Below are 12200 nucleotides of genomic sequence, written 5' to 3'. Positions count from 1 at the left end.
CTAGCTGGTAAATTAGTATTTTCCCAAAAGCCCGTTGGCAAGACCTCCCCCTTTTTCAAGCCGGAGTTTCCAGACCAGTAAGTCACAGGTCGCTGTGTAGTCACATGGGTCATGCATCAGCAAGGCAAACCAATCTTTCCTCTAAACACATTTAAATGTTGGGGCACTACTACCAACATACAGTGGGGAAAAAAAGTATTTAGTCAGCCACCAATTGTGCAAGTTCTCCCACTTAAAAAGATGAGAGAGGCCTGTAATTTTCATCATAGGTACACGTCAACTATGACAGACAAATTGAGCATTTTTTTTCCAGAAAATCACATTGTAGGATTTTGTATGAATTTATTTGCAAATTATGGTGGAAAATAAGTATTTGGTCACCTACAAACAAGCAAGATTTCTGGCTCTCACAGACCTGTAACTTCTTCTTTAAGAGGCTCCTCTGTCCTCCACTCGTTACCTGTATTAATGGCACCTGTTTGAACTTGTTATCAGTATAAAAGACACCTGTCCACAACCTCAAACAGTCACACTCCAAACTCCACTATGGCCAAGACCAAAGAGCTGTCAAAGCACACCAGAAACAAAATTGTAGACCTGCACCAGGCTGGGAAGACTGAATCTGCAATAGGTAAGCAGCTTGGTTTGAAGAAATCAACTGTGGGAGCAATTATTAGGAAATGGAAGACATACAAGACCACTGATAATCTCCCTCGATCTGGGGCTCCATGCAAGATCTCACCCCGTGGGGTCAAAATGATCACATGAACGGTGAGCAAAAACCCCAGAAATACACGGGGGGACCTAGTGAATGACCTGCAGAGAGCTGGGACCAAATTAACAAAGCCTACCATCAGTAACACACTACGCCGCCAGGGACTCAAATCCTGCAGTGCCAGACATGTCCCCCTGCTTAAGCCAGTACATGTCCAGGCCCGTCTGAAGTTTGCTAGAGTGCATTTGGATGATCCAGAAGAGGATTGGGAGAATGTCATATGGTCAGACGAAACCAAAATATAACTTCTTGGTAAAAACTCAACTTGTCGTGTTTGGAGGACAAAGAATGCTGAGTTGCATCCAAAGAACACCATACCTACTGTGAAGCATGGGGGTGGAAACACCATGCTTTGGGGCTGTTTTTCTGCAAAGGGACCAGGACGACTGATCCGTGTAAAGGAAAGAATGAATGGGGCCATGTATCGTGAGATTTTGAGTGAAAACCACCTTCCATCAGCAAGGGCATTGAAGATGAAACGTGGCTGGGTCTTTCAGCATGACAATGATCCCAAACACACCGCCCGGGCATCGAAGGAGTGGCTTCGTAAGAAGCATTTCAAGGTCCTGGAGTGGCCTAGTCAGTCTCCAGATCTCAACCCCATAGAAAATCTTTGGAGGGAGTTGAAAGTCCGTGTTGCCCAGCGACAGCCCCAAAACATCACTGCTCTAGAGGAGATCTGCATGGAGGAATGGGCCAAAATACCAGCAACAGTGTGTGAAAACCTTGTGAAGACTTACAGAAAACGTTTGACCTGTGTCATTGCCAACAAAGGGTATATAACAAAGTATTGAGAAACTTTTGTTATTGACCAAATACTTATTTTCCATCATAATTTGCAAATAAATTCATAAAAAATCCTACAATGTGATTTTCTGGATTTTTTTTCCTCATTTTGTCTGTCATAGTTGAAGTGTACCTACGATGAAAATTACAGGCCTCTCTCATCTTTTTAAGTGGGAGAACTTGCACAATTGGTGGCTGACTAAATACTTTTTTTCCCCACTGTATCTGTTAAATTGGTACAGCACTCTCAACAAATGTAGCCTCTTACAAGGCACGCCTCAAAATATATTCATGAGCCAGAAACAACAATACCACGCACCCAGTAGTGGCCAAAAGGTTTTGGCGCTCCAAAGATACGGTAGGGTACTGTATTCTATAAAGTAATGTACTGTTAAACCAACATTTCATTGGAATTTATGATATAATTGACCAGTTACACCCAAAGTGCATTGCGATTTATGGCAATTTACCGTAAATAATTAATACGGTACATTGCTGTTAGTTTATTGTATAATACTGTAAAAACAACAAGATTTTTTAACAGTGAAAGAAAGAAACGTTGCACGGGTAAATGGGTCATATATTTTTAACAGTTGCTAGAAACAAGGCGTTTTCTCTGTAGCAATGGTGCATAACGGTCACGAATCTGCACTCCGTTTATTCACTATGGCACCCAGCGGTCACGGTTCAGGGAAGCCTGATCCTGTGTAGCTCAGTTGGTAGAGCATGGTGCTTGGAAAGCCAGGGTTGTGGGTTTGATTTCCACGGGGGACTAGGATGAAAAAAGTATGAAAATGTATGCACTCACTACTGTAAGTCGCTCCGGAAAAGAGCGTCTACTAAATGACTAAAATGTACTACAATTATTATCTGGGTGATTTATTTTGTATTTATATTTACTAGAATAGTCTCACCCGACAGAATGAGGTTGGCGCCTGAAACTAAACATTTTAATCTACAGTAGGCATAAGCTATTACTGTAAAGAAATACAGTATGTTAGAGAAATATTAAAGGAATCTTCCAATTAAAGTTAATAACAATATTTCTCAGCATTTTACCCATAATGCTGTGTAATCAACAGCATTAATTCTTTAAAACACATTCAAGGTTTGTTACTGTGCATTCTGCAGTGTTTTACTATTGAAATTACAGAAAGGTCTTACAGTGAAGCTGTATTTTATTTATCGCCTTTCCTTTTCTATTTTCTATTTATCGCCTTCCTCTCAATATTTAAAGACAGTATTATTGTAGTAAGATCTAGTCATTGTCTGATTGCAAAGAGTTTGCGATCATATATATCATGTTGAATTGATGTGAATGTGGCTGAAGATTAGGTATTTAAAATGTTTTAATAAAAGGAAAATGTACAACTATGTACTCAATACAATACAACTTAATCAAACAAGTTATGTAAGCCTGAATCTCTTCAAAATAAAAGGTTATATCTATTTACAGTTCAAGTCGGAAGTTTACATAGACTTAGGTTGGAGTCATTAAAACTCGTTTTTCAACCACTCCACAAATTTCTTGTTAACAAACTATAGTTTTGGCAAGTCGGTTAGGACATCTACTTTGTGCATGACACAAGTAATTTTTCCAACAATTGTTTACAAACAGATTATTTCACTTATAATTCCCTGTATCACAATTCCAGTGTGTCAGAAGTTTACATACACTAAGTTGACTGTGCCTTTAAACAGCTTGGACAATTCCAGAAAATGATGTCATGGCTTTAGAAACTTCTGATAGGCTAATTTACATCATTTGAGTCAATTGGAGGTGTACCTGTGGATGTATTTCAAGGCCTACCTTCAAACTCAATGCCTCTTTGCTTGACATCATGGGAAAATCAAAAGAAATCAGCCAAGACCTCAGAAAAAAAATTGTAGACCTCCACAAGTCTGGTTCATCCTTGGGAGCAATTTCCAAACGCCTGAAGGTACCACGTTCATCTGTACAAACAATAGTATGCAAGTATAAACACCATGGGACCACGCAGCCATCATACCTCTCAGGAAGGAGACGCGTTCTGTCTCCTAGAGATGAACGTACTTTGGTGCGAAAAGTGCAAATCAATCCCAGAACAACAGCAAAGGACCTTGTGAAGATGCAGGAGGAAACAGTTACAAAAGTATCTATATCCACAGTAAAACGAGTCCTATATCGACATAACCTGAAAGGTCATTCAGCAAGGAAGAAGCCACTGCTCCAAAACCGCCATAAAAAAGCCAGACTACGGTTTGCAACTGCACATGGGGACAAAGATCGTGCTTTTTGGAGAAATGTCCTCTGGTCTGATGAAACAAAAATAGAACTGGTTGGCCATAATGACCATCGTTTTGTTTGGAGGAAAAAGGGGGAAATTGCAAGCCGAAGAACACCATCCCAACCGTGAAGTACGGGGGTGGCAGCATCATGCTGTGGGGGTGCTTTGCTGCAGGAGGGACTGGTGCACTTCACAAAATAGATGGCATCATGAGGAAGGAAAATTATGTGGATATATTGAAGCAACATCTCAAGACATCAGTCAGGAAGTTAAAGCTTGGTCGCAAATGGGTCTTCCAAATGGACAATGACCCCAAGCATACTTCCAAAGTTGTGGCAAAATGGCTTACGGACAACAAAGTCAAGGTATTGGAGTGGCCATCTCAAAGCACTGACCTCAATCCTATAGAAAATTGGTGGGCAGAATTGAAAAAGCGTGTGCGAGCAAGGAGGCCTACAAACCTGTCTCAGTTACACCAGCTTTGTCAGGAGGAATGGGCCAAAATTCACCCAACTTATTGTGGGAAGCTTGTGGAAGGCTCCCCGAAATGTTTGACCCAAGTTAAACAATTTAAAGGCAATGCTACCAAATACTAATTGAGTGTATGTAAACTTCTGACCCACTGAGAATGTGATGAAAGAAATAAAAGCTGAAATAAATCATTCTCTATACTATTATTCTGACATTTCACATTCTTAAAATAAAGTGGTGAGCCTAACTGACCTAAGACAGGGAATTTTTACTAGGATTAAATGTCAAGAATTGTGAAAAACTGAGTTTAAATGTATTTGGCTAATTTGTATGTAAACTTCCGACTTCAATGAGGATCAGGGAGAAGATTACAATCATGAAAAAGTAAGCAATGATGAAATTAAACAGTAACATCTAGGCCTATCTACAGAATTTACACGTGTAAAGTGCAGAGGATGCAGAGGGTTCTATATACAGTAAATGGAAGACCCCTATGACCACATACTGTTCAGCTCACAGTACTTCCTGGAGAGGAGAAGGGGGGGCTTCTGGGCGTCCAAACCTGAGCTTGTCATACAGAGTCTGCGGCTAAATGTGACAGACAATCAAGAAGAAACTGTTTCAGCATCAAGAAAGGAATAGACAATTCTAAAATTCCATTCAATCACAGACATTTTAAGATTATGACCTTTTATATCTTACCTTGTTCAATCTTGGTAAAACCAGATCATTGACAGTCTCATAGAATGACATTGGGTTTACCTGACTGTTTGATCTTGTCTGGAATAAAAATACAGCCCATTACAATACAGTACATACAGCTTCCACATATTCAGATACAGTGAGGGAAAAAAGTATTTGATCCCTTGCTGATTTTGTACGTTTGCCCACTGACAAAGACATGATCAGTCTATAATTTTAATGGTAGGTTTATTTGAACAGTGAGAGACAGAATAACAACAAAAAAATCCAGAAAAACGCATGTCAAAAATGTTAGAAATTGATTTGCATTTTAATGAGGGAAATAAGTATTTGACCCCTCTGCAAAACATTACTTAGTACTTGGTGGCAAAACCCTTGTTGGCAATCACAGAGGTCAGATGTTTCTTGTAGTTGGCCACCAGGTTTGCACACATCTCAGGAGGGATTTTGTTCCACTCCTCTTTGCAGATCTTCTCCAAGTCATTAAGGTTTCAAGGCTGACGTTTGGCAACTCGAACCATCAGCTCTCTCCACAGATTTTCTATGGGATTAAAGTCTGGAGACTGACTAGGCCACTCCAGGACCTTAATGTGCTTCTTCTTGAGCCACTCCTTTGTTGCCTTGGCCGTGTCCCCTTAGCAGAAAAACACCCCCAAAGCATAATGTTTCCACCTCCATGTTTGACGGTGGGTTTGGTGTTCTTGGGGTCATAGGCAGCATTCCTCCTCCTCCAAACACGGCGAGTTGAGTTGATGCCAAAGAGCTCGATTTTGGTCTCATCTGACCACAACACTTTCACCCAGTTCTCCTCTGAATCATTCAGATGTTCATTGGCAAACTTCAGACGGGTCTGTATATGTGCTTTCTTGAGCAGGGGGACCTTGCATGCGCTGCAGGATTTCAGCCCTTCACGGCGTAGTGTGTTACCAATTGTTTTCTTGGTGACTATGGTCCCAGCTGCCTTGAGATCATTGATAAGATCGTCCCGTGTAGTTCTGGGCTAATTCCTCACCGTTCTCATGATCATTGCAACTCCACGAGGTGAGATCTTGCATGCAGCCCCAGGCCGAGGGAGATTAACAGTTATTTTGTGTTTCTTCCATTTGCGAATAATCACACCAACTGTTGTCATCTTCTCACCAAGCTGCTTGGCGATGGTCTGGTAGCCAGTTCCAGCCTTGTGTAGGTCTACAATCTTGTCCCTGACATCCTTGGAGAGCTCTTTGGTCTTGGCCATGGTGGAGAGTTTGGAATCTGATTGATTGATTGCTTCTGTGGACAGGTGTCTTTTATACAGGTAACAAGCTGAGATTAGGAGCACTCCCTTTAAGAGTGTGCTCCTAATATCAGCTCGTTACCTGTATAAAAAACACCTGGGAGCCAGAAATCTTTCTGATTGAGAGGGGGTCAAATACTTATTTCCCTCATTAAAATGCAAATCAATTTATAACATTCTTGACATGCGTTTTTTTGGATTTTTTTGTTGTTATTCTGTCTCTCACTGTTCAAATAAACCTACCATTAAAATTATAGACTGATCATTTCTTTGTCAGTGGTCAAACGTACAACATCAGCAGGGGATCAAATACTTTTTTCCCTCACTGTACATAATAACGGCAATGCATACTTACATCTTTAATTATTGTGTTGTCCATAACATCAGCATATATTGTGTTGTCAGGTAGATCTGCTGTGTTTGATAAGAACAAAATATCAACCAATCAGATACATTTTAAACAGGATATCAACAAACATACCCAGGAATTAATAAACAATACTGATGAGGGGTCTCACACTTTTTTCAATTTCTAGCAAATCCCCAAATGGAAGAAAAAAAAATCATATCAGCTGAACAATATTTCTAGAACTACCTGAAATGTAACTGTAAGTATAGTTAAGTGCCCTAAGCTGTACATACCTGTGTCACGGCGGCCCCTGCAGCACCACACTGCCACAGCTACAGTGAGGATCAGCCCCACAGCGCCTCCTACTGATACTCCGATGTAGATGGTATACCATGCCAGTCCTGTCACATATTGTACAACACACATGATTAGACTATACAATACGATGAAGATTACAGGGCTCTATAACTTATACAGGTAACTGCCAAAATAAACTAAACCCTTGAGTAAATGACGGATACAAAGAAAATTGAAACCAGGTGCTTCCACACAGGTGTGGTTCCTGAGTTAATTAAGCAATTAACATCCCGTCATGCTTAGGGTCATGTATAAAAATGCCCAGTTGCCCATTCTTTTCACTACCATGGCTACAAGAAGAGATCTCAGGGACTTTTAAAGAGGGGTCTCAAAGGAGCATAGGGGGTTTAAAGGGTGTGTGTGTGTGTGTGTCAGTCAGTCAACAGATCTCAACCCAATTGAATACTTATGGGAGATTCGGGTCTGGAGTGGCGCCTGAGACAGCGTTTTTCACCTACCATCAACAAAACACTAGATTATGTAATTTCTCATTGAAGAATGGTGTTCCATCCCTCCAACAGAGTTCCAGACAATTGTACAATCCAAGCCAAGGAACGCCTTACTAATACACTTTATGTTTGTGTTTCCTTTATTTCGGCACTTACCTGTACACACTACTGTACTCCCCCTCCCACACACACACACACACACAGTTTAGAGCATGGGGCCATTAACCGAAAGGTTGTTGATTTGAATCCCCGAGCCGGATAACAGTGTCTGCTAAATGATGTAAATGTAATCATAAGTATTACATATTATATTTGACAACATAAGTGTATAAGCACCCTGAAAAGTGTTTGGAAGGGATTATTATGATATCTACGGACCTGGGTCGGTTGTGTCATTACTACACTTTACTGTCGCTAAGGCAACTGATTTCCAACTGATTATGTTGGAGGCGTTGCACGTTACACTAATGTCTCCCTCAGCTGGTGAGAGAGAGAAGTGAATCTGCTGGACGTCCATGTACATCTCATTGTCTCTCTTCCAGGTGTAGGTGAGGTTGGAGTAACTGGATGCGTTGCACACCAGCCACACTGAACAGGAGTGGTTGGCCAATAGCTTGATGTCTGTCTGGATCACCACCTTGGATATAGGCTCTGAGAGAGAGCGAGAGAGAGAGAGAGAGAGAGAGAGAGAGAGAGAGAGAGAGAGAGAGTAATCAGTCGTCAACAAGATGTTACCAGAGTGTAAAACAAAGGATGGAAGATGTCATTAACACTATAGTCATTGAAAAGTAGCTGCCTACCGTGAACCTGCAGAGTCACAGCCTTAGTGGGAATTTGATTGTCTGTTTCAGCAATAACTAGATATTCCCCTGAGTCTTGCAGAGTCAGTTTCCTAATTGTTAAACTGAAGTCATTGTCATTCATTTCTAGTCTCCCCTCGAACTGGGATATTTTGAAATACACAACTTCTGAGTCGAATTCTGCAATATCCGTTTCGCTATACCTCCACTTAATTAGGGTGACATTCTGCCCCTCTAAGCCTGCAGGCATCGTCACAGAGTCCCCTACTGTCTTGTGGAATGACAGGTATGAAGAAACACCCACACCTGAAACACAAAAATTGACACTGGCATTCTGACATCAATCAATGGTTACACTTACTGCTGTGTAATTATTCATGTATGTATGGGGTAGCAAGTATTGTAATTACTCATTTTTACACTGTAATACTTGTTACAGTGTGCCTACATGAATAATTACACAATAATACACTGCAATGCAAAGAGAATGGCGCTGGAGAAGATGGCTGCCGTTTTACAGCCCTCTAACCAATTGTACTATTATGTGTGTTTTTCCGCGTTATTTGTAATTTATTTTGTACATAATGTTTCTGCCATCGTCTCTTATAACCAAAAAGAGCTTCTGGATATCAGGACAGCGATTACTCACCTCGTATTGGACGAAGATTTTTTCTTCAACGAGGCGGCCGCGAAGGATATCCTACAGACACCCGACAAGGCCCAAACCCCGTCGTTCGCATGAGAAAGAGACGGAGATATCGTGGACGTAGGTCGGGGTGCCTTGTAAGGATCCGACGGCGAGCGAGTAAACTGCCTCTCCCATCAATCCTATTAGCCAATCTTCAATCATTTGAGAATAAATTGGATGACCTAAGATTACGGTTATCCTACCAACGGGACATTAAAAACTGTAATATCTTATGTTTCACCGAGTCGTGGCTGAACGACGACACGGACAATATACAGCTAGCGGGCTATACGCTACATCGGCAGGATAGAACGGCTGACTCCGGTAAGACAAGGGGTGGCGATCTGTGTATATTTGTAAACACCAGCTGGTGCACAAAATCAAATACTAAGGAAGTCTCGAGGTTTTTCTCGCCTGAGGTAGAGTATCTTATGATAAGCTGTAGACCACAATATTTACCAAGAGAGTTTTCATCTATATTTTTCATAGCTGTCTATTTACCACCACAAACCAATGCTGGCATTAAGATTGCACTGAATGAGCTGTATAAGGCCATAAGTGAACAGGAAAACGCTCATCCAGAGGCAGCGCTCCTAGTGGCCGGGGACTTTAATGCAGGGAAACTTAAATCCGTTCTACCTAATTTCTACCAGCATGTTTAATGTGCAACCAGGGGGAAAAAAACTCTAGACCACCTTTACTCCACACACAGAGACGCATACAAAGCTCTCCCTCGCCCTCCATTTGGAAAATCTGACCATAACTCTATCCTCCTGATTCCTGCTTATAAGCAAAAACTAAAGCAGGAAGCACCAGTGACTCGGTTAATATAAAAGTGGTCAGATGACGCAGATGCTAAGCTACAGGACTGTTTTGCTAGCACAGACTGGAACATGTTCCGGGATTCTTCAGATAGCATTGAGGAGTACACCACATCAGTCACTGGCTTCATCAATAAGTGCATCGATGATGTCGTCCCCACAGTGACCGTACGTACATACCCCAACCAGAAGCCATGGATTACAGGAAACATCCGCACTGAGCTAAAGGGTAGAGCTGCCGCTCTCAAGGAGCGGGACTCTAACCCGGACGCTTATAAGAAATCCCGCTATGCCCTCCGACGAACCATCAAACAGGCAAAGAGTCAATACAGGACTAAGATTGAATCGTACTACACCGGCTCTGACGCTCGTCGGATGTGGCAGGGCTTGAAAACTATTACAGACTACAAAGGGAAGCACAGCCGCGAGCTGCCCAGTGACACAAGACTTCCAGACGAGCTAAACCACTTCTATGCTCGCTTCGAGGCAAGCAACATACAAGCATGCATGAGAGCACCAGCTGTTCCGGATGACTATGTGATCACTACAGGAAAAATAAGAGGACTGAGCACGCCCCCATTCTCATCGACGGGGCTGTAGTGGAACAGGTTGAGAGCTTCAAGTTCCTTGGTGTCCACATCACCAACGAACTATCATGGTCCAAACACACCAAGACAGTCGTGAAGAGGGCACGACAAAGCCTATTCCCCCTCAGGAGACTGAAAAGATTTGGCATGGGTCCTCAGATCCTCAAATAATTATACAGCTGCACCATCGAGAGCATCCTGACTGGTTGCATCACCGCCTGGTATGGCAACTGCTTGGCCTCCGACCGCAAGGCACTACAGAGGGTAGTGCGTACGGCCCAGTACATCACTGGGGCCAAGCTTCCTCCCATCCAAGACCTCTATACCAGGCGGTGTCAGAGGAAGGCCCTCAAAATTGTCAAAGACTCCAGCCACCCTAGTCATAGACTGTTCTCTCTGCTAACGCACGGCAAGCGGTACCGGAGTGCCAAGTCTAGGTCCAAAAGACTTCTCAACAGCTTCTACCCCCAAGCCATAAGACTCCTGAACAGCTAATTATGGCTACCCAGACTATTTGCACTGCCCACCCACCCCATCTTTTTACGCTGCTGCTGCTCTGTTAATTATTTATGCATAGTCACTTTAACTCTACCCACATGTACATATTACTTCAACTACCTCAACTAGCCGGTGCCCCCGCACATTGACTGCACCGGTACCCCCCTGTATTTATAGCTTCCCTACTGTTATTTAATTTTTCTCAACACTTTTTCGTTGTTGTTTTATTTTACTTTTTTATTAAAAATAAATGCACTGTTGGTTAAGGGCTGTAAGTAAGCATTTCACTGTAATGTCTGCACCTGTTGTATTCGGCGCATGTGGCCAATAAAATTTGATTTGTTATCCAATCAATTCATAGATAATAATGGATTGGATTTATATAGCACTTTTCCAGGTTTCATTTATACTGTAAATGGCACTTTACATATTTGCAATTTATATCTTTACGTATCTGAGTGTGTGCGTTTTATTTCACTTCATTAAAGTCCACTCCTCCCCCACATTCAACAGAACAGTATGAGATGACAGGAAAAGAGAAGTGGGGGTGGATCTGATAACCCCTCCTCAGCTCACAAGTACAAATCACACTGTGTTTACTGTTTAATTATTCACCAGAAATGCATCATATACTGCATGGGCGACATTATAAATACATGTCAGTCTGAAACAAGGTATGATAAACCTTTACACAAAGACAGCTCTGTCATGAATTAAGACAAAATAAAGTTACAGCTCAATGAAGTGTGGTATTTAGGGCATAACTGCAGTTATCCTAGTCCTACGGTGTATCTTATTATGTAATAGAAACAATAATTCGATACAGTCTCATATGGCCTTAAATTCTATGAATGACGTGCATCTAGCACAGGGTCGTAAGATCTTTTGTGTTCCAGAAACACTGCAACAGCTGCTGACTCAACCACACCATTTACACTCATTCAAAACTGCAGAATCACTTCATCATGACATTTTGCTAAATATAGGTATTATGTAGGTGTTATCACACAGTAATGAAGCAAAATATTTGAAATATCCAATCAATCACTGATGACTAGGCATTCTACAGTCAACACACACCATGCAAAGAACAACAAGGAAGTTAGAGAAAGCTTATTGTTTTACTAACTTTATAATGCAAGAAAGCACATGCAATAGATACAAAGCATGAACAGGAGAAATATTATTATTTTTACAAATCCTACCATAGTGGAGGTTGGAGAGTAGGAGAAGGAGTATTCCCTGTTCGGAGAAGCAGGAGAAGGGACCACCAGACATCTCTTTAAGGCGTTGTATGACTGTTTCCTCTGGCTGTATGTCCTTATCTATCACTATCACTGGTAGCTAGCAGTTGACTAACCAAAACACACAGAG

The 12200-nt window shown here is 41.7% G+C and overlaps 1 protein-coding gene across 1 annotated transcript in view; it reads right to left on the bottom strand.

Moving 5' to 3' along the window:
• Positions 1–4683: 4683 nt before the first annotated feature.
• Positions 4684–12200, bottom strand: part of LOC311132181 (SLAM family member 8-like) — a 99843-nt gene continuing 92326 nt past the window's right edge. The window contains exons 5-7 of the mRNA XM_084165400.1: positions 6633–6691; positions 5002–5079; positions 4684–4887 (exon numbers count right to left, since the gene is read on the bottom strand). Of these exons, the coding sequence (XP_084021526.1) occupies positions 4813–4887; positions 5002–5079; positions 6633–6691 (212 nt within the window). The 3' untranslated portion in view covers positions 4684–4812. The remainder of the gene's footprint in view (positions 4888–5001; positions 5080–6632; positions 6692–12200) is intronic.

Source organism: Coregonus lavaretus, assembly GCF_964263955.1.
Source record: "Coregonus lavaretus genome assembly, chromosome: 7".
In the NCBI taxonomy this organism is placed as follows: domain Eukaryota; kingdom Metazoa; phylum Chordata; class Actinopteri; order Salmoniformes; family Salmonidae; genus Coregonus; species Coregonus lavaretus.
Note: the sequence above shows the minus strand (reverse complement) of the source record. Positions and strands in the feature narration are given on the sequence as shown.